This window comes from Pseudonaja textilis, chromosome 1 (genome assembly GCF_049901715.1).
Source record: "Pseudonaja textilis isolate UNSWEBS1 chromosome 1, rPseTex1.2, whole genome shotgun sequence".
In the NCBI taxonomy this organism is placed as follows: domain Eukaryota; kingdom Metazoa; phylum Chordata; class Lepidosauria; order Squamata; family Elapidae; genus Pseudonaja; species Pseudonaja textilis.
Genome location: NC_141990.1, coordinates 241,598,027 through 241,622,140, shown reverse-complemented (window position 1 = coordinate 241,622,140; position 24,114 = coordinate 241,598,027). Strand labels below are relative to the sequence as shown.

The following is a 24,114-nucleotide window of genomic DNA, read 5'->3' as shown; positions in this document are numbered from 1 at the left end:
ACTAAAGCTGGTAGCTGCTGTGAAACTAAAACTGAAACTGAAATTCCTCTCCTCTGCTTGTGTTTTGCATTTGGAAGAGATTTCTTTTCAGGTGGAGAGGGGAAATAGAACTCCTTAACATCAAAGCGTGTTAATAATAATATATGAAATACTAATGCTCTGATGGTCATTTCGAAAAATCCTTTCTTAGTGAGCACCTAGAAGCCAAGAGGAACATATATGCCAAATTTCAAGTTTGTAGGCTTTACGGTTCAGGAGATTTTGTGATGATACATGAGTGGTATTTCGCTTTTATATATATAGATTTTTCCTTCCTTGCTCTCTTCCCATCCTTCCTTCTTTTTCTTTTTCTTTTTCCTCTTTCCCTTTCTCCTTTCCTGTTTCTTCTTGCAAGCTCAAATGCAAAAGGGGAAACATTTATCCCTTTCTTATGTTTTTAGTTTGTATTGCTAGCCCTCTGCCAGCGAAAACGGTAGCAGCTCGGTGGGCTGTGTGTCATCTGAAAATTTGATGAGTTCCCCTTCTATTCCCTCATCTAAATAATTTATGGAGATATTGAAGAGTACTGGGCCTAAAACAGAACCTTGGAGGGGGGTGTACCTCATTGCTCATTTCCCTCCATATAGATGTAGTTCCATTAAGGACTACACATTGAATGTGGTTTGTCAGCCAGTTACAAATCCATCTGGTAGTGATACTGTCTATCCCACATTTTTCTAGCTTATCAAGAAATATGTTGTGATCTACTTTGTGAAATGTCTTATTGAAATCCAAGTATACAATGCATGGATGGATAGATAGATACAGATACTTCCTGAAGTAAATATATAGATATATATTTTGTACCTTTCTATTCTTTATAGCTTTAATGACTTAAAATTCCTCATTCACTCACACATACCAATATCTATTCAATTTCAATTGGAACAGCTCTCTGCAGGGAATCAATACTTGAATTATTTTGCTTTGTTTGCACTAAAATGGCCACAGTTACTTCTGAACCTTGAATTAAGTTGATTGTTTACATTAAATGAATTTCTAAATACATTCTGAAAATTTTAACAGTTGATTTAGTCTTGATGTATGTTTCATGTATCAGTGTTTAATTCATTGCATTTAGCCTCAGAAATATTTCTCAGAAACATTTACTTGAATTGTAGGTGCTTTTGTTGTCTAAGAACTGAAATATTTCCCATAATTGTTTTGTTTTTTCCAAATAACAATTCAACATAACACTTAAGTGGTGTTAAATGATTTGATATCAGTTTCTTCTGACTACATTCCAATTTGTTTATACATCCTGCTCCCTCTGGTGGTTGTGAATTGGAGGAAAGCAAATTTGCAAACCTAACTTAATTTTTATTTCTGTGTTATATAATAAAATGCAAAGTATAATGGTGCAGGGTTCTAAATTACTGGGTCTACGTAGAGATTTTTTTTAAATATGAAAATTTCTATGAGATTGATCTCTCTTTACAAATTACACACTTTGTCCTATTTATTTTCTCATTAATCAATCAGATATGAAATGGAATATTTTTCCCCTTAAGAGAAATGCATTTAGATATGAATGCATTCCTTAAAATAGAAATGTTGGTTTAGATTTTGGGTGTAACCAGTTTGGCAACTTGTTTTTAAAATATGTTTCTTATTAATATTTGGATACTGAGTAATCCAAAAATAGTTGCTGAATTAATTGACCCACTTTGGATTTTTAAATAATTTGTCAATGACATATTATTTGGCATGAGGGGATTTAGTGGGAAAATCTAAGGATTCAGATAATGCAATATGTACTTGTGAATTTTTTTTCTAGTGTTTTAAATCATTTACTTTTAGTGTTGCTTTTTGGCTAAAATCAAATGGACTTCTCTTATAATACTGTGAACAATAGCACACTTTTCTTTTTTTTCCTTTTCCTTTGCAATTTTATTATTCAACATTTAATCTCGTTAGCTTTTTTATCCTAGGAATATTATTATAAACAGTTTTATAAATATTTCTTAAGTTATATCTATTTGCTTTGAAACTTCATTACCTAAGTTTTTTCTTGTAAACTTCTTTCTTAATTCACTTCTTTTCTCGTATTATATCTAAGTTTGTATATACTGGTGGACTCCAGGCTGCCAAATATTATTCCACAAAAAGTGTATTGGTTCTGTGTATTGATGTTGTAAAGTAATTAATAGTACACAAAAAGTGTATTGATGCTGTAAGGTAGTTATATAATGTCAAGTGTATAAATACATTTGTTTAGGAGAAATTCAGTTTACATCCCTTTGTTATTATTTAAGTAGTCTGGAATAATTCTTGAAATTTTATGCTGATAGTAATTGAGAAGTTGAAGAAGATATTATTTGTCAGCTGTTGACACAAAGGATTGATATAGTTAAATGTATTATTTTGCCAATTTTAGTTCTAAAGCGTATGTGGTACATTGAATGTATATATTTTAGTGACAGTTCTTTGTTAACACAGAAGTAGTATAGTCCCTTTCTGTAGCCCAAAGAAATAACACTTATGTTAAGTCCACAGAGTGATTACTGCATATGATTTTGCCAATTAAATTTATTTCAGTGCTCTGGCATAGGAAATGCTTTTTAAAAAAAGCTATTGTACCATTATGTTTGTTCCTGTTCAGTTTTATTATCTGCTAGTACTCCTAGACATTGCCACCAAACCAAATCTCCCCAAAGCTCTTAAGATCTGATTTCATATTATATTAAACTCTTACGGATTGCTTCTCTAGTGTTTCAGTTATGTTTCAAATATAAAAAATGTTTTGCAATCAGGATCTTCACTTAACATGCAATAGTTTCTAAAGACATATATACTCTAACTTGTTTTTAAGCTGAAGGAAGCCTACTGTTTTAAACTCTGTGTATAACATATAAATTACCCCAATAGATAAGGTCTTTTTTTGCAACTTCAATAATATATTGAAAGCATTTCTGATTAATATAATACATTGCTGAATTGCTTTCCAGTAAAAAAATGCTCCATAAATATGGATAAGCCAGCAAATATATTGTATCTATCTTTCTATCTACAATATGTATATATTTTGGTAATTTTAGGCTATAATTTTGACATACGTTTATATGAATCCAAAAGTATTTTAGACCATTTCTGATCAGTAGTATATTTAAACACGTATGTTTTAAATTCTGAAACGGTGTCAATTTTTCTACTAGGAAAGTAAGCATCTCTGGCTTTGGCATAGAGGGAACAATGAAAAAAATACCAGAAAATTATGTATTTGGCAAAATTATGTATTTGGCCTCCCAATACTTTTAACAGGGTGGGATGGAGAAAAGAGAAAAATGATTAGACAATAATATGAATAAACTTAGAATGTTTTAACCACAGTATTTCAAATTATTCAATATACAGAGTTGACTTGACTTTCTTTTGTTCTTATTTAAAAATGGAAGAGGGGCTGATAAGAGAATAATACTTTCTACCTAACTTGGCTTTTATTGACTTTTTTTTTGTATGGTAGTATACATCTAAAATTAACTTTTAATGTGGCTTGTATAATGCATATATCACATTTTTAATTTCTCCAAAAGGGCTCTAAATTCCAATTAAGCCTATAAAGAGATGGAAGTAGCATATTGTTTTAATTAATTTTTCATATTTATTTATAATTCTGTTGTAAGCTATTTTGAGAGGCATTTCAATGTGAAGCATAAAATATTAAAATAAAATGTATTCCAATCTTTTGATAGAAATCTAGCATAAATTCACATAACATTAAAATCAAAATTCAAATTTTAATAAAAGCATAACAGTTAAAAAATATATTAAATCATAAAATAATTCGAGTCATTTCAATTCTTTCATAATTAGAAGGGCTCCATTTTGCAGAATGGATTACAATTTAGGAGGGATTCTGGTGGAAAAACTGGAGGAGATTTTTTCCTTCTGATATCCTTTTCCCAAATGTTGACATTTTAGAAAATGTGGGATTAGGAAAGTTTGGAGCTAATGTGAAAAACCCAGGAAGGTTGAAGTGTTACACACAATTGGAACAGTTCAAATATTTGTGAATAATACTCAGGTTTCTCTTCAAAATTCTTAAATTATATAGAGTGTTATCAAATCCACAAATGAAATTTCCACATTGTGTTCAATATACAGGAACATAGAAAACTAGAAGCGCTGTTAATGTTAAAATACTGTATTAGAGTTAACATTATTGTCTAAAATGAGATTAAAATCATTTTATTAAACAAAAGCTGCTGAAGGCAGATGTCTATTGTAAGTTAGGTATAACCAATTTTATTATTCATCAGAGAAATGTAGAAAGAATGCATGGAATTCTGGAAGCTATTGCCACATACTTTTTAAAATAAAATATGTACTGTCTTTTGATAAATCAACCTACCATCCAACACACATGCGTACAAACCAATACATACATACAAACCTGCACACAAACAATCATTTAAAAATCAGCATGTTTTCAGTAAATGCCAAAATGAGGATTTCCAGTTTGGCAGCTGTAACTGCCAGCAGGTTCATAAATACTATTATTGGCAGCCATCAAAATCAATGCCCCACCTAGTATTTTTTTTATTTTTGCAATAAGTAGGAGCTTGGGGCCCAGTCTTTGTTTCTAAAAATGTTTCATGACCCAGTATCTATTCCAAGGGCCAAAAGATAAGAAGCTGCAGCCACTGCTTTCTTCTGGAAATATGCCTACTGCTCAGAAGGAAGATGAAGTAATAGGCTTCATAAGAGATTAGAAATCATTATGAACAGCTTTACTGGGTATTATTTTAGTGGGCAAGTCTTTATAATAGGTATATCTGGGTTTTTTAAAGTGCCCTCCAAATGTATGCTGTCTAAATTCCAAATATTTCCATCAATCAAAATATTTGGGAGGCTCTGCTTTATAGAAAGGTAAATATCTGGAAGTTCATTTTTAATAAGAATAGATAAGTAGAATAGAATAAAAAAGAATTCTTTTATCAGCCAAGTGTGATTGGACACACAAGGAATTTGTCTTGATGCAAATGCTTTCAGTGTACATAAAAGAAAAGAAACATTCGTCAAGAGTCAGGAATCAGCCGGTACAACACTTAATAATAGTCATAGGTTAGGGTACAATAAGCAATCAAATCATACTAGGAAACAGTCAATATAAATTGTAGGCAGGAACATATGTAAAATTTGCTGAAGTATGTGATTATCTGGTTACTAAATGTGCATAGGGGGGTGAGAGGAGGGTTTTTTGGATTATTCCTAATGGTAAAGAGAATTTATTATTATCATGAAATTATTTGTAATTTACTTGTGCCAGATATACAGAATTGTGCAGTACCTTTTCCTCGTCCTCATAAATAAGGATGAGGATGTTCATAACTTACAATAGATGTGAAGAAATAATTTGGCATCATCGGAGAGGGAATACACAATATCTAGAAACTCAGAACATTGTCTACAGTTTATTGTGTCATTTTGTATTTGTTAAATAATGCTTGGAATGTTGGAAATGAAAGAACATGTATCATCTTTGATACTGGTTGTGACTAGTATAAACTTGATGAAATACCATTTGTCTAATTACCACATATGGAATTTATGTCATTTATTTTACAAAATGCTGAGTAATATGTTGAAAAAAATCTGTTATTTCTGCAAAGCCACAAAATCTGCAAAGCCACAACTCTCTTCTATTCTGCATTCTGTTTACATTTCTTTCTTCTAGCAAAAGGAAGTTATATCATTTGTTTGCATGAAGGACCAAAATGTTGCCTAAGTTACAAGCTGGAATTTTAAAATGCAGGAATTTACTAGGTTTTATGGGTCCTGCATTTAGATTATTTTCTAGATATTTTCATTTCCTGATCTATCTTGTCCACTTGAGGAGGAGGATCGAGGGTGCACACTTTAGGTTGATAAGGTTTTTTTATGTAAATGGAAACTATATAAGAGACCAGTGCAAGTCATAGAATCATAGATGTAGAAGAGATCTTAAAGATAATCCAACATCTGCTTAGTTTAAAATCCACTAGATCAGGGGTCACCAACCTTTTGGGCCTCAGGGACCACCAAACTCATAATTTTAGATCCCAGGGACCACTAACTGGTTCTGTGGGCATGGCCTAATCTGTGGGTATGGCTTGATGGTCATGTGACTGGCTGGGCATGGCTTGTATGTAAATATTATAAATATTTATATAAATCATATATTAAAAACGTGCTCAACGCCAAGGCGTGCCGCATTTATCGAAGCAGTCAGCACAGGCCGCTGATGGCGAAGATCAGGATCAGCAAGCCCAAGACCAGGATTGACAAAAGGAATGCAGACCAGCCACGAATCAAGTGGTGGAACCAGAAGAAGATGGCGGGACCCCTCATCAAACCGGAGCAGTTCCTGCAGATGGTCGACGGGCCACAGGAAGCGTGGTCCATGCTGAAGAGCACTGTTCACACTGCCGGCTGCCAACAGCTTGGTTGCACCAAGCCAGGACGGAGAGACGCATCGAACGAGATACATGGCTCTGGACACCGGAAGTACAAGATGCCGTACACCTGAAGAAACGGCTCTACAAGGCCTTTCTTCAGGACAAGACCAGCGAGAAGCTCTGCGGAATACAAGGCGGCCAAAAAGGCAGCCAAGAAAGCAGTAGCGACAGCCAGAAGCTCCACTACGATGACATCTACGAGAAGCTGAACACGCGAGAAGGCGAGAATGAGATCTACCGCCTAGCCAAAAGCAGACACAGGAAGACCCTGGACATTGACCAGTTTCATGGGATCAACGGCGAAAGGGGAAATTTGATCGTCAAACCCAGAGACGCCGGAGAGGTGGCGGCAATACTTCGAGAAGATCTCCACCGAGGAGTTCCCACACCCACGAACCCCGCGAGGTGACCCAGTTGAAGGCCCAGTCTCAGGCATTTATGCCAGCGTAGGTCGCCGACGCCATCAAGGCCATGAAAAGCGGTGAGGCAACAGGACCGGACGACATCCCTGCCGACTTCTGGAAAAAGGCACTACCGGGCTCGGCATTGTGGCTGTGCGAGCTGTTCAACAACATCGTCTCCACGGGAAAAGTGCCCACGACTGGTACCGCAGCACCACTGTTCCGATCTGGAAGGGAAAGGGCAGCCCAGCGGACTGCTCCAACTACAGACCGGTCAGGTTACTGTCACACACTATGAAGATCTTTGAACGGCGTCCTTGATAAGCGCATTCGGGACATCGCCGACATCAGCGTCAACCAGGCTGGATTCATCAAGAACTGCGGCACCACCGAGCGCCATCTTCGGTGTGCGGATGCTGATGGAGGCTCACAGAGAGAAGAAAATCCCGCTCCACACCGCCTTCCTAGACTTGGAAAAGGCCTTCGAACGAGTCCCGCACGATCTCATCTGGTACGCACTGCGAGACCTTACGGCGTGCCTGAGCTGCTCGTACAATGGGTCCAACTCCTATACAGATGTCACAAAAGCCGTGTAAAAGCGGCAGCTGGGATATCAGAGGAGTTTAATATTACCGTCGGCGTACACCAGGGCTCTGCTCTCTCACCACTGCTGTTCATTCTGGTGATGGACACAATTACACACGACCTGTACATGCCCGCCCCATGGACGCTGCTCTACGCCGATGATGTGTTCCTGGCCAACCTGTGCAAGGCTGAACTAGAGCACCGAGTCCAACAGTGGCACGACCGCCTCGAGCAGTTCGGGCTCCGGCTGAACCTAAAGAAGTCCGAATACCTGACCACTGACAATGAAATGACAGGCTCCATCCACGTGAACAGGAGCTACCGCGCGCCTCCACCTTCAAGTACCTGGGAACTACTCTTGGGGAAGAAGGCCTACTACAAACTGAGGAGGCAGCCAGGATCAATGCAGCGTGGGGCAAATGGAAGTCCGTCACGGGCGTCCTCTGTGACAAGAAGATGCGGCGCGCCTGAAGGCGAAAATCTATAACTCTGTGGTGCGCCCGTGGCCATATACGGCTCAGAGTGCTGGCCGGCGACCAAAGAAGTCGAAAGCAGACTCCAGATAATGGAGATGCGAATGCTCCGATGGTCGGTAGGCCTCACCCTACCCGATCGTGTCAGGAACGAAGAAGTGCGTGACGGTTCAACGCGTCGTGCCCATCCCCACGGTCATGAGGCAGTCCCGGCTACGATGGTTCGCCACGTGAGCGCGCCAAGGAAGAATCCATCATCAAATCTGTAATGAAGGTGACTGTCGGAGGAGCGAGACCGCGTGGTAGACCTAAACAACGCTGGATGGACACGATCAGGCCGATCTAGAGATCGCAAGGCAGACCCGACACACGTGGCAGACAGAGAGGTGTGGAAGCAGTACTCCAAGGACATTAGCGGACCTCGCCCGAGCGCGAGACAAACGCTGAAGAAAAAGAAGAAGAAGAAGAAGAAGAAGAAGATTTATATAAATATTGAATATTTTAAAAAAGAGCAACTTTTACCCAAAATCAGGCAAAGCAGGCAGATTGAGTTGCTCACAGAATCATTCAGTGATCTATCTATCTGCCATCAGCTAGCTCAGTCTCTCAAATTTGCTTGTCGTGAGTCTGCACTGAATTTGCTTGCAAGCAAACCTTCAGTCCTAAGGGAGGTTGCTTAGCTAGGAAGCAAGAAATCCAACCATTTCCTGCTTCCTAGCTAATCTAAATTCCCGGCAGAACAGATGATAGTCGGAAAAAGGAAAAATAACAACTTAGCAGCCAAGTTTGCCAGGTAAGGAGTGAGTGGGTGGGGAGGGTTCCCGCGGGCCATGTGAGCTGAGCAGCCTTGTGTTTCTGCGCAGCTTGGATTAATTGCTGTGGGGGGGTGCTCTAAAGGTGAGATTTCTCTGTGGCCCACCAAAATTTTCTCACAGCCCACCGGTTGGCGACAGCTGCACTAGGTTATCTCTAATAGATGACAGATGATCTAGCCTGTTTAAAGTTCTTTAGTGAAGGAGATCTAATTAACATCTGGCTGATAGTTCATATAGTCATAGTGTTCTTGAACTTGACTCCTTGTATTATTAATGCATCAGTTCTGATCCTGCCCTCTTGGGCAATACAAAATATACCTACTCCCTCTTTTGTGGAAAAGTATTTTAGATATGAAGTTTATTATCTCATCCCATAGTCATCTTTCTATCCAGTCAAATATATTCAGTTCTTTTAACAGTTTGTCATAGGATTTAGTTTCTGGATCCTTCACCATCTTGGTAGCCCTTCTGTGAACTTGCAGTTTATCACTCTTTTTCAGAACGGTGATGCTCAGAACATAGTACTTGAAATATAGTCTGACCAGATCCAAGTAGAGTGGAACAATTATTTCCTGTAATCTGAGTTATTTGTTCACGTTAATATATCTAAATACGATTTGCAATTTTGCAGCTGCATCTCACAATGGGTTATGTTTAACTTATATGGTTAAAGGATGGCCTTTCACATGTGTTGTTGTCAGGTCAGGTTCCCCCCCGCCATCCCATCATATTTGTGCCTTTTATTTTTCTTATCCAGATTCAAAACTTTACACTCCCATCCTACTCATATCAGCTTTTAAATCAAGCTTGGCTAGATTTAAAAAAAAAAAAACCCTTCTGTTTCCTCTGAAGGATTAATCATCTCTACCAGTTTGTTTTATTGTTATAAATTTTGAACTTAAAAAGCAAAGATCAATAGGAGAAACAGTGAAATTGGATAATAATAAATGAATAATCTAGTTTTCTGTTCCAAAGTAGCTCTGTTTTTATTGTGGCAGGACCAGTCCACCTGTCTAGGATTTAATCTGTACATCATGCTTCCTTTGGAATAAGGATGCCCCCCCCCCTCATAAAAGCACCATATTTGGTTTCAGGCAAATGCTTTTGCTTAATTGGTACAGTGCAGTGTCAGGTAAAACCCCTTCCCTCTAGTCACTGGTTGCTGTCCTTCCTGATCTGGTCTGCCTGTCCACTTCTGAAGGGAATTTCCCAATTAGGCTGATGAAAGATTGGATTTTATTTTATTTTTTCTTTCATTTCTTAACAAGATGAAATTTGTAGGGGTCCTGCCCATTTCTTCTTCTAGCCAAAATTGCAGAAAAGAAATTAAAACGTTGGGGTTTCCTTTCTTCCCGATTTACTGGTACTTACTTCCTGTTTACTGGTATTACAGAGGGAAGATGCTGTGCATGAGGAGTCAGCAAAAAAGACCTCATAAAAATGAAATCAAACTTTGCTTGCATTTCTGGTATGGATAGAAGAATAATGAATCAGGGGCCATGGTAACCACAATCTAGAATACATAGCTGGCATTGTTGCCAGAGCTGGAAAAATAAAATAAAATCCTGACTGCAATTCTTGAGGCCACTTTCATTTCCAGCTGTTGCAGTGTCAAGAACACACAGGTTAAGGCAGCTATGTTGAAAAGTCCTAGAAAGAAGCAAAAGATTTGAACAGAATCAGAGGGAAACACCACTCCCAAGTATATAACTTTGAGAAATATATAGCAAACATATAATAAAGGGAATAAAAAAATCATTAGAATGCATGTTGGCTACATCAATTCCCCTTTTATTGAAATGCATGTTGGCGACATCAGTTCCCCTTTTATTAAAACTGGTATGCTATATGATGTGCTAATTTCAAAGTTCAGTGGATATGTAACCTGTGTGAAGTACATATTATTTACCTTGCTTTGTGTAATATACTTTCATACCATTTATCAGTGTACTGAATTCTGTGCAGATAATATCATTTGGGTGGTAAGATTTTTAGATGTGAGGTACATGTTATATTCTATTAATTTAAAGTTTTTAAATTTATTAAATGTAATATTTCTGATTGTAGCCCCCCCCCTACTGTTTATTCAACAGTCACCTTCTATCTGTTAATCAAATATCTTTTTTTCAAGGGGTCAAGAGTAACTGAAGGTGAGCAGGAATCTGGGTTGATTCAGCCTGCAGAAGTATTTGCTCCCAAAAGCCTAGTATTGGTGTCCAGGTTGGATTTTCCAGAAATATTCAGGGTAAAGAACCTATAAATAACATTTTTATATATGCACATTTAACACATAATCTGAATTAACCTTTGTAACATCCACATTTTTAATAAATATACACCCTGCATTTTCTCTAAGAGCTCCAACTAATTTATAGAGTATTTCCTCAGTTTTTCCCCTGACAATAATACTGTGAGGTGGGATATTATAAATAATATATCCCAACTGATTCAAAATCATCCAATTGGTTTAAAACCATCCAGTAAATTTCCATGGTTAGACTAGAATGTGAGTCTCTCACTATGTCCAACACTCTTAATTTCTACACTGACTTTCTTGTATGGATACAATGCAATTCTTTCTATACAGTATATGTTTTTGAAAAAGTAAATAAAACGTATAATTTTTTTCCTCCCAAATATTAGGAAATGATTGTTCCCCATATTTATGAGTTATATTCAATTTTTGTACAATGGAGAAATTTGAGCAGCCAGAAGAGCATTATGTCTACCCCAGGCAGTACAACTACAAATATCTGGATCATTAGGAATTTTTCCCAATTATGACCATAACTAAAACTAGACAGCCTTGTAACCCTTTGAATCATTCTTTCAGAGGAAGGTTGTGCAGTCTAATGTGACTAGAATGAATATTAAATGATAGGCTAACCATATGTTTTACCTCAGTGCCAGACTTTCCTACGGTCATTTAAAAAGAGCATATATATATTATAAGTAGAAAAATAAATGTAGTGGCCAGCCAATTTCAATAATTTCAATATTTAGTTATTTGAACAGATAAATAGAATGACCATAGGCGGACAAAATAATGGCAGATTGAGTGACTTCTGAGAATTTACTTGTGGAAAGCTGCCTAGGAGCATCAGAAATCACAAACATGAAACTGCAGAATACTGCAACTATCACAACTTTGCAAATAAAACAGGTCTGAATTTAAATTAAATGGTACTTTTTATAATTTTTTTAGGTTAACCAACTTTAGATACATAGATTTAAAACTGTTGCAATATAGTGCGCCATTTGGTCTGCCTTGAGGCTACTATAGATAAACAAGATAAGAACATAGATTGCCTTTCTTTCTTTCATGTAATGTTTAATACCAGAAGACAGATTGTCACAATAGTAGCCTGAAGTTAAAGCAATCCAATTGAACCACTACATTATGACAAACCTCCTGTAGAAATAAAAGGACTGCATTTGAGCTGTTACAGTTCAGCAATTGTAACTTGCTTCAGTGGATCATCTATCTCAGTTTTGAGTAATTGTTTTTGAGCAAAAGAGCATGATCCATTTCAAGATTGGATTTATTTGAATATATTTATGGTTTATATAGGTGCATAGGTAGTTTTTTTAGAGGCAGTTATAGAATACAATTTTATCTATCCACATGATTCTTTGTGACATGTTTTTCTACTCATATTTAAGCTACATTTTTAATACTATGCTGTATTTTCCAATCATTATTAATATTTATTTTTCTCCGGGTGGCAATTTTTCTTCTTTCATATTTTAGGCTTGCCTTGGCTTAGTGTACACTGTGTATGTGGACAATCTGAATGTCTCATTGGAAACTCTCATTGCAAATCTCTGTTCATGCTTTGTTCCTGCTGCTGGAGGGTCACAGGTAAAAAAAAAAAGGGTGGGGTGAAGAAACGAAGAGATTATTTATCCAGTTAATTTAATTTATGAGGAAAGGAAAAATAAATTCTTCAAATAGTTTGATATAATAAAGGAACATAGCTCAATTAGATATGTTCTAGTGGCCTGACTTCTAAAGAGTGCAAAAATTCCATTCCAAAATGAGGTCAAGAGGTTAATTCATCATTGTAATTATCTTTCCAGGGTGTTATATCAGCGGTGAAGTTTGCAGAGCCCAACTTTATTACTGGTGATATAAAATATATTGCTTTTAATGTTTTCTTTACTTTCCATGAGGGAATTGAGCCCTCCCCTCCGCACACCTTGGTTTTATTGAGTTTTGGTGTAATTTACTATTTCAGGATCCCATGTATTTCTATGAAAATCCTGGTTTTTATGAAATATGGTGATAATGAAACTAGATTTTAACAAAATAGTATTTTGTAAGTTAGGATTTATGACTAAAAACAGCCATGGATGTTAGTAGAAACCATTCTTTTCTAGCAAAAACATTACTGCAAGTTACAAAAATAGGGCATGATGGTAAAGTCATTAGCCAGTGGTTTTATCACTTGTTATGGGAAAATGGAAAGGCTGGTAGTATATCAGAATTAACTGATTAGAGAATGACCAGCAAGTTACTTCAAGAAAAAGCTGAAATTAATATTCTGGATGTTTCTTTTTTTAGAACTAGTTTCATCTTTTGTTACCATATATATCTAAAGCAAGCTAGTTTTATATGTAGTCAAATTGGTGATAGTAATTTTTTTTGTTCTCTTCATTTCTACATTTTTGTCAGTTCCTGCTATGTGTTCTCATTTTGAAGTATATGTTTATATAGAAAGTCCCGTGTTCTTATGAATATCCAGCCTACTTTATAGTTTGCAATAAGCACCTTAACACTTCTTTCTACAGAAACTGTTTTCCCTAGGAGCAGGAGATAGGCAACTGATACAAACTCCTTTACATGATAGCCTTCCAGTAACAGGAACTAGCGTGGCTCTTTTATTTCAACAATTAGGTAGGTTGGTTTTTTTTATTGTTACACACTTTTTTATAAAACAATTAGACAAATATTCTGATGATTTGTAGTTGTTTTTACTTTAACAGTTTATGTTACTGGTAGTGTGCTTTAGAATATAATTTACCTGCAATTTGTTAATAATCTTAGTCTTCATTTTGATAACTCTGTCAGTATGTTTCTTCACTGTCTATATTGAATTCATCTCCCCTCCAAAATGAGTTTAATAAATCAGAAATTAAAAGTTATAGTAATCCACAGTAATTTAAGTAACAAGTTGGTTCTTGGTATTCATTTTTCCATCTTTCCCATAGTGATTATATAACATTAAAATAGTTGAATAGATTCAGATTGTTTGATTTATTATATAATACTCCTTTATTTTCTAAACAAGTAATGCAATATTTAATTTTATAAAGAAGTCACTGCATGTGACTTCCTGTGATTCTTCATTAGTTTCATGGTGATGATAATGCAATAAACTGAGCAAGCAGTAATAGTCCAAAAACACAAAGGGACAACCGAACAAATACAGTGTTTTTATTGAAAACATATTATTGAAGACCAGATAATTGGAAACAAAGACAAAATTTCCACTGTAGTGTACCATTTGAAGTAACAAATGTGTTAGATTCAATTAAATTTTCTTTTCTACGTGGGATGTTCAGTATAATGTAATTCATTCTTTAGTGCTACTGTGTATTTTGAAGTTGTACCTTTACTAAATTATTGTCATCTACAATTCGGTACAATTATATTGGCAACATTAAGAATTATCAATAAATACCCTTGGATCTGTAATGCCATAGCACTACTGATAGCATAGTTTTCCTGAGGCTTAATTATCACTTGCAGGTTCTTATAAACCAAGCCAGGGAGAAATTCAACATAGAAGCATTGGCATGAATGGATCCAGGCAAAATTAATTTCCAATCAGGACAAGTAATAGTTCCTGTATTGATTAAATCTGTTTTTGATTATAATATCCAGTACTATGATGGTTTTGAGTTTACAGTAATGAGAGCTTCTTTTCCTTCAGAAATCCTGAAAATCTAGGATTTCTTAAGGTTTTTATTTCCTAGCCCCTTGTTTGCTAAAGCATCTGAACAAATCCCAATTGCTTTTCTGTCAAAGGGAGAAATAGGAGAATTTTATCTTTTAGCTGAAGTGAAAAATCAGTATAATTTTGCATGACCAAATGTTTAGCAGTGAAATTGTTAAGACTCCTCATTCTATCATTCCACAACTGAATTTAATGTCCTCATTCTAAAGTGACAAAACAGCACGATACAGGAAATACCAAAAGGTATTACTGGCCTGTTCTAAAAAGTGATGATTAATAGCTTAAGGACATTTACTCATTTCTATTTTTTGTTACAGTTTCACTGTAGTTATTCAGCCACTTATAAATCTAGGATTAGGAAACACTGAAGGAATCATCCTGTTTTAAATTTAAATTGTAATTAAAAAAATGTATACCACAACAAAAAGTAAAACTAGTAAGTTATATCTAAAGCATAAAAGCTGCTAAAAAACAAGTATAGTGAATATTCCATGGTTAACCAAGTTTGTTTATTAGATATGCTTGTTTTAGCAACTTCTTCCTTAGCACAATATTTGTCTGTTAGAATGTTAATTAATGAGTATGATTAATCACACAAACTTGCTCATCTTATGCAGGCAATAGAAACTAAAGTTAGTAAAGATGTTTAATATGCTATGTCATTTCCAATCTGTAGTTTTACTTTTGTTACAGATTGGTTTAAAATGTTACAATAAACATACAGGTGGTCCTCAATTAATGGCAGAAATTGAGACTGAAATTTTAGTTCCTAACGATGCAGTTGTAAAACACGAAATAATGTGACAGCGCTCCTCAGGCTTTCCACTGCCGTCATTGAGAATCTCTTCACAACTTCCTGCCAGCTTCTAACAAGTAAAGTCAATGGGGAAGCCAGCGGAAAGTTTCAAGTCCCAGGTGGCTCACAAACAAACTGACAAGCTGCTGTCAGGTGCAGGAAGTTGGATGAGATGCTAGAGCAGCACAGTGCAAACATGCCGGGGCTTGGAATGGCTCAGACCTTGGAAACTCATCAAGATGATTCCTTCTTCCACAAGTCTTCCACACATTAAAAGGCCCCCAGATGTCCTTCATCTGGAACATTATTTCACATTTCCACCCTCTTGATTATCTGTGCAAATTTCCAGTGTTAAAAAAATGAATTTATAAGATTTCACTAAAAATTCTTAACTCTTGGCTATTTGAAAATTTTTAACTGCATTATAACCCTAACTCCCCACCCCTAAAAAGTACCGGAACTTATGACCTGCTTCCAAAGTGACCACATTTCCGGCACTCGACAACTAACCTGCATGTATGGCTGTTTGCAGCATCCATGATCATGTGACTCCGATTTACTACATTTTTGCAGAAACCTGGCATTTACTTCCAGTTTTCAGCAAAAATCCCATAGTGAACTTAACACCTGTGGTGTTCAATTTTGTGGCCACAAAAAAGGTTGTAAAATCAGGGGAGCCGACTGTTATGACTTACAATCATAAAGGTCAGACTCCATTACAATGATAAGTCAAGGACAGCCTTATTGTAAGTCACTTTAGCTGTTAACTTTAGTTATATTTAATTCAGTCCAAGCATTAATGCAGCAAAACTTGTTTATGTAAAAAAAATAACACTGAATCACTAAGCCTTCCTTCCGTACTTTTAATATCATTTTTATTTAACTACTGTCCGTGGGCAGATAAATGGTTGGAAAATTGAGGATGGAATAGTGAAGATTTACTTTTCATCCTGTTCCTCGTTGGTTCTGAATTATTACCTCTTACAAAACAATTTATTAGAATCACACATTTATGAATTCACAGCTGTTAAGGGAGGGATTTCCAATGTGAAGTAGTCTCTGCCTCAGCCAAGAATGACCACTAACAAAGAATTCCATGTTAAGGCAACAATTCCTGCTTTTCATTGCAAGCAGTCAAACAGAAAGGCAACCTTTTTACATGTTTTTTAGTATGTCACACAGAAAGTAACACTTGTGGGAAAATAATTGTATAATAATTTTTCAAAAATATAAATATAATTGTATTAGTACAAATGCAAGCTATTTTTAATAAATTGTTCTTGTCTGTGTACTAAATATAGAAAAACCAACATTTGCAACATAATTTGTTAATTTACAGAGGCATTGTGCAATATCAATGTGTAATTCACTCATCCTCCTTTCCTCATTTTTGGTCAGAAATTAAAGGAGGTTCTGTCTACATCATGCAGAACACATTGTTTCTAAAAAAAGAAACATCCAGAGCACAACTTACGTTTGTTGCCAGTAGTTCAAAAATAGTTCGAATTTTTATTATTTCATGAGGTAAGATGTATGAAATGCAAATTTAAAAATTCCTACATTTTAAAATACCTATTTGTAATAAAATTAAGAGAGGCTTGTCAAGACATACAATGTTTCTTTTTTAAAAAAATAATACTATTATAGTTCTGAATGTTTCACTGAAACAGTGAAAGCCAAGTCAACTGTTTTTAATTTTGATTTCAGTCAGTTCAGGGATAATTTTAATTTGAATAATTTCAGTAGCTGTTAATTATTTCTATTTGAACAAGATCATCAAAAATAATACAAGACACAGGAGTACTATTGATTGAATAAAATTTGATTTTCTCATACCTACTAACAAGCCTATTTTTCAGAGATAAGAATAGCTATCAGACTAACTTTGGGCACTTGGTGCCGAAAAGGTTAGCCATCACTGGTATAGAGGTTTTACTTGGTTGGCAATAGTGGTAATAACATCTGATTTGTGGACTTCAATCTAATTGATATCTACTAAACTATATGATTACAGTCTTCAAAGAGGCACTGATTTCTTACCCATTTACTCTGGTTAATAATTGAAAGAGTTCTAATTAGTGTTAATTGATTTTAAATGTGAATTCTTGATCTGGTTTTTCTCCAAACATTGTTTTAGTACTATATAAACAAACCGTAGGGTTTTTTTTTAAAGCACATTATTTTGAAAGTATATGGTTTATTAATACTTTAAGCATCTTATTGATATCTTAAAATACAAACATAACTCATGTCATACAGCCCAGTCTTAATTGAAAACATTCTTAAGCAATCATGCTTAATCAGGCAAGTCAAATGTGCATCTGTCATTTGCTTTTATGCATTGCTGTTAAAAATACTGTTCAACCCTTAAGAAAATATAATTTATACCCAATGTTTGAACAATTTTGGAAAGTTGTCTTACCAACCAATGATTAATGTATTCCCTTATGAATGAGGGCTATTTAAGTTAAATATTTTTTCTTATAAAATATTATATTAGAATAAAATGATACAAAATATGTTGTATTTTATTATGTGTTAAACACCAGTTTTAGAAAACGTCGTTGCAAAAACATGATTCATGTAACTGGCTTCTAAATAAAGTTCATTGTCTTGGCATTTTAAATCAGGAAGATGATGATTGGAATGGAATGAAGGATCTGACCCTTGCAAATATTCCAAATTTAGCAGAAGCTGTTGTAGTCTGAAACTATTGCAAGGTTAACAGTTGATTCCATGCAAGGAACAAAAATAGTATCATTAATTATTGAACATTATGGCTGTGAATTTGCAGTTTCAGGATTACTGATATGAAGTTGCAGTTACTAGACGATAATAAAAGAGTATGAACATTTTGAAATTGAGAGTTTAATTTCTAAAATAGTTTTGAATTATTTAACATTCTGAAATTCAGAGAATTAATTACTGCCATGAACTGTATAATTACCTTAAAAATTAAGTTTTATTGTACGCAAAATAATGGCAACTCCCAACACATTTACAATTAACTATAACAATGAGAAATTTTATTGCACTCAGAATTATAATACCTGGCATAGCAAAAGTTCTATATTTTGCTCTTAATTGTCCCAGAATGTTCTGATCAAAGCTATTTGTATATCATCTTTTATGTCTCACAGCATACAATAAAGCATTTACTACACGTTGTTGACCTCACACTGACCTATTTTAAGTGTAGATTGCCAAATAATGATTCTATACCTTTGGAATTTGAAAGCTTAATTATTCTGGTAACCAATTACAAAACATTTTAAAAACTCAATAGCATCCAAAATAAAAAATGAAAAAGCTAAAACAAACAGCCCGAAATCAGATACAGGTACTGTGTCTGCCAAGATTCCGCTTTTAGTATATCAGATTTTGTACAATAGGAAACATAAAATATTCTTCACATGGAAGTAAGTTTTATTCTCTATAAGCACTGAATAATCATTGTCTAGGCTTTTGCTTATCCCTGGGAATGTAATATGGTAAAATACTTTTATAATATTTTGGTCTATGAAATTAGCCATTTCTAGCTAAATATATAGCCAGTGTGGGTAAAACAGGAAATCAGCTACTACTTACTGTTCGATAATTCTGTCAAAATATTAAATATCTGCATCCATATACAGTATTTCTCATGTGGTAGAAACTGGTTTTCCCTTATCTGTATTATTTTTTAATTCTAATTAGAATAATGTTGTTTTATTTCCTGAAATTACTGCATTATTTGTGAATTTTTCCAGGTTATTCCAAAATTATATGCTGTAAAGGCTCCCTGTGTGATGAATACTTTTCTTCTACATACATACATACATACATACATACATACATACATAATATTACAAGTCAGAATTTCTTCAGGATTGTATTTCAGAATTCTTATTTCTAAGCTTTTCATTGCACATTTCTTTTTTTATTCTTATTTTAAATTTCTAATTATAAATATTGATATATAAAGTATTGATATATCAATATACACATATGGGTGCAGATGCTCAATTAATCAAATGGCATGTTGCTGTAACGTGCATTGTGACTTACTATTTATTTATTACTTATTTATTTTGATTTGTCAATTGCTTACAAGATAATAGGTATAAGTATATACTATATATACTATACTTGCATTCTACTTTACACCAAACACTGCTCATGATGACAAAAAATAATTGCAATATAACTGCAGTAATGTACACCAGTAAAAAGTAGAATCTGAACAATGAATTTCTTAAATATAAGTTACAAGCTAAACTATTTACCTTTGTCCAAACTAGTCAGCCTAAATGGACTTCTTGTATAGCAACAGCACTTATACTGCTATATAGAGCTTTACAGCCCCCTCTAAGTGGTTTACAGAGTTACCAAATTGCTGTCCAATAATCTTGGTCCTCCTTTTACCGGCCTTGGAAGGCTGAGTCAATCTTGAGCTGGTGTGAATCAAACTGCCAAACTGCTGTCATCTGCAAACAGCAGAATTAGCCTGAAGTACTATATTTTAACCATTGCTCCACCACAGCTCTTATGAATGAAAATGACATATAAAAAAATGCAGATTTCCACATCTTGGAGTCAGCCACTCAGATGACCCTCTGTCATGTCCTAATAGTTGCACTTAAGATATTGGCAAGATAAAAAGTCCTCTTCAAATGTTTTAAACTGGGATAGGATATAATGTGTAATTTATTTATTTGGATGACCTCATCCCATACCAGAAATGTTTAGCACTTTGAATTGTTTTGAGAATATAACAATAAACAATATTTGCTGGTATTTTCTGGATTAACCTTCAGTTTGCATATTGTCATCAAACTAATAATGAACTTGAAAATTTTCCTTGGATTTAGATAGAAATGAAAATATTATCAGCGTATTATAAATCCAGATGACCATGCATATCTGTTTTATGTATTAAATAATATTTATGAAATAGTAAGTGACAAGAAATTGGAAGACATTTTTTTCAAATACATTTTTTTTTAACGGAGTATGTAAATTACCATAGAATATTTAGCACAATTTCAGTTGCTAGAAAAATAATGCTTAGGATTATGCAATGAAATGTAGATTGCAATGCAATGCATGGAAAAAGAGATGTCTTTAGAAGAGGCAAGGGATCATAAGCTGATGCACACTGGATAATTAAGATAGACAAAGAATACTAAAAAGGTGTCAGGTACTTCATTGATAGAAAGATCTTTGATTGTATTGATAACATCAATAGTGGGATATGCTTAGAAATATGAAAATCCTAGAACATCTCATTCTCCTCATGCAAAACCTATATACGGAGCAGGAAGTCACAGCACATACCAAACAGATAGCTTCAGATTGGCAAAGGAATAAGACAAGGCTCTATATTCTCCTCTTGTTTATTCAAGCTATATATTTATGAAGCCGGATTGGAAGAGCATGGTTTTAAAAGCGGAGGAAGAATCTGCAATACTCTGGTATTAGCTTCTGTCTTTTAGGATCAACCATTAACAGTAAAGAAATAGGCAGTCAAGAAATACACCACAGACTAGCGCTTGATAAAGCAGCCGTAAAGGCCTTAGACAAGGTATTTGGATGTCATGATGTGTCTATATCTACAAAGATTAGAATTCTGCAAATTAGTATTCCCTGTGACACTCTATAGAACCAAAAATTGGACTTTGAAGAAGCAGGATAGACTTAGCAACATTGATATAAACATTGAAACATTTTGAACATTGTTGTTAGAGAAGATTCTTAAGAATAACAAGGACAATAAAAAAACAACAAATGGCTCATCAAACAAACCCAGGATTCAAATTACAAATGACAAGACTCATTTTATCCCACTTCCTGATATTAAAATACAAACCATACCTTTTAACACAATCCTTAAAATAAATTGGTCCCAGTTTTTGAACAACTTCAAACTTTAATAAAAGCTCGTTGAGGTGGCTCAGAATTGATAAGTATAGCAATATAGATATTACGTGTTCTAATTTCCTTGCTTCCATTAGCTTTAAGAGTCAGATGGATCAACATTTGAAGTTTTCTAAAAAGACAGTCCCATGCAGGGCATCTTATTTTCCAGCGTCTACTTCTGTTGGGCAAATATATATTCTATAATTCTACATTTGAATTTTTCTTCTCCATTTAGAAAACCCAAACTCTCGCTTTGAGATTCTAGTTTGACTTGGATAATATGTTAATTATGCACTCTTCAAAAATAAATCCACAGTTTGTGAAATCTATTCTTCATTGCTAAACATAATTATTTATTTTTTATTTTTCTACAGCATAAAATACCCAAATCTTTATTAGGCAAGAGACATCAGGGTTCTCAAAATGCAGTTTTAGAAGGCTGTATATCCTATTTCTTTCGTGAACCTGATTTCCCTTCTGATTAAAATGTTGCTTGCATCACTTTCTAGAATAATTCAGAAAAAAATTCTGATAACTGCTAACTCATATTTGTAAATTAGTCTCACTAAATTACTGATAATTGGAACCAAAAATTGTGCAAGCCTGTTTTCTGTTTCATCATGTGGCAATTCCGATAAATTCTGTAATTCTTTGTGAAGTCCTTAAAATGTGCAATGCTGTTTGTGCTAATATGGTAACACTTTAAACAATACAGTATGTACGTGAGTGTCTATGTGTAGCTTGTAAATCATTTTTAGAACAACAGGAAACAGGATGATTGATTACATTTTTAAAAAATGTAGGAAGTCAGATATTTCAGTGCAAATTACTTACCTTTTCAAATCTTTAAAAACAGTAAAAAAAAATAGTCAGGAAGCTTCAGTCAGTTTTTTTTCTAACATATGGATAATGTTCAACAGGAAGCATGCTTGACTATGGAAGCTTAATCTGTAATAATGAACACTAGATATATTGTTTATTTCTTTTAGCATTGTCTGGTCTGTTTGTGGCCTTGGCTAGTCAGTATCACAGATGTGTTTTGAAGTTCAAGGTGACAACAAATATAGTTCTGGAAGCATGAAGATCTGTCTTTAGAAGTTGACATTGCAATTGGTTATTTTTTAGAAGTTGAAGAGGGCATTTTATTTTATTTCTTTCATATTTTTATATCAACAAAAGTAAACTGTCATTAGTTATTACTATTACTTACTGATTAAAATAAATCTTATTTTATCCTCCAACTGTTTCAACTTTTGGAGGTAATCATTATGTTATGTTCTTCTCAAACTATCTTAATGTTTAAAGCAGTAGCTAAAATTTTGATTTTTGGTACTACAGGTGAAACTCGAAAAATTAGACAATCGTGTGAAAGTTCATTTATTTCAGTAATGCAACTTAAAAGGTGAAACTAATATATGAGACTCATTACATGCAAAGCAAAATAGTTCAAGCTGTGATTTGTCATAATTGAGATGATTATGTCTTACAGCTCATGAAAACCCCAAATCCACAATCTCAGAAAATTAGAATATTACATGCAATCAATAAAACAAGGACTGTACATAGAACAATATCGGACCTCTGAAAAGTACAAGCATGCGTATGTACTCAATACTTGGTTTGGGCCCCTTTTGCAGCAATTACTGCCTCAATGTGGCATGGCATGGAAGCCTGTGGCACTGCTGAGGTGTTATGGAAGACCAGGATGCTTCAATAGCGGCCTTCAGCTCTTCTGCCTTGTTCGGTCTCATGTCTCTCATCTTTCTCTTGGCAATGCCCCATAGATTCTCTATGGGGTTCAGGTCAGATGAGTTTGCTGGCCAATCAAGCACAGTAATCCCACGGTCATTAAACCAGGTTTTGGTGCTTTTGGCAGTGTGGGCAGGTGCCAAGTCCTACTGGAAAATGAAGTCAGCATCCCCATAAAGCTCGTCTGTGGAAGGAAGCATGAAGTGCTCCAAAATCTCCTGGTAGACGGCTGTGTTGACCCTGGACTTAATGAAGCACAGTGGACCAACACCACCAGATGACATGGCTCCCCAAATCAACACAGACTGTGGAAACTTCACACTGGACTTCAAGCATCTTGCAGTGTGTGCCTCTCCATTCTTCCTGCAGACTCTGGGTCCTTGGTTTCCAAATTAGATGGAAAAGTTGCTCTCATCAGAAAAGAGGACTTTGAACCACTGAGCAACAGACCAGTTCTGTTTTTCTTTAGCCCAGGTAAGGTGCTTCTAACATTGGGTATTGTTCAGGAGCGGCTTGACAACATTTGAAGCCCATATCCAGGATCTGTCTGTGTGTGGTGGCTCTTAATGCACTGACTCCAGCCTCAGTCCACTCCTTGTGAAAGTCCCCAACACTTTTGAATGGCCTTTTCCTGACAATCCTCTCCAGGCTGCGGTCATCCCTGCTGCTTGTGCACCTTTTTCTTCCATACTTTTCCCTTCCACATAACTTTCTATTAATGTGCTTTGATACAGCACTTTGGGAACATCCAACTTCTTTTGCAATTACCTTTTGAGGCTTTCCCTCCTTATGGAGGATGTCAATGATGGTTTTCTGCACAACTGTCAGGTCAGCAGTTTTTCCCATTATTGTGATTCCTACTGAACCAGGCTGAAAGACCATTTAAAGGCCCAGGAACCCTTTGTAGGTGTTATGGCTTAATTAGCTGATTAGAGTGGGACACTTTGAGCCTAGAATATTG

General features: G+C 35.1%; 1 protein-coding gene across 3 annotated transcripts in view; it reads left to right on the top strand.

Annotated features, from left to right (window-relative positions):
• The window catches only part of SBF2 (SET binding factor 2), a 220,791-nt gene that overhangs the window by 74,742 nt on the left and 121,935 nt on the right, over positions 1 to 24,114 (top strand). For all 3 annotated transcript variants that reach the window (XM_026706467.2, XM_026706466.2, XM_087921093.1), the window contains 3 exons: positions 10,882 to 10,995; positions 12,502 to 12,612; positions 13,542 to 13,647. In XM_026706467.2, the coding sequence (XP_026562252.1) occupies positions 10,882 to 10,995; positions 12,502 to 12,612; positions 13,542 to 13,647 (331 nt within the window). The remainder of the gene's footprint in view (positions 1 to 10,881; positions 10,996 to 12,501; positions 12,613 to 13,541; positions 13,648 to 24,114) is intronic.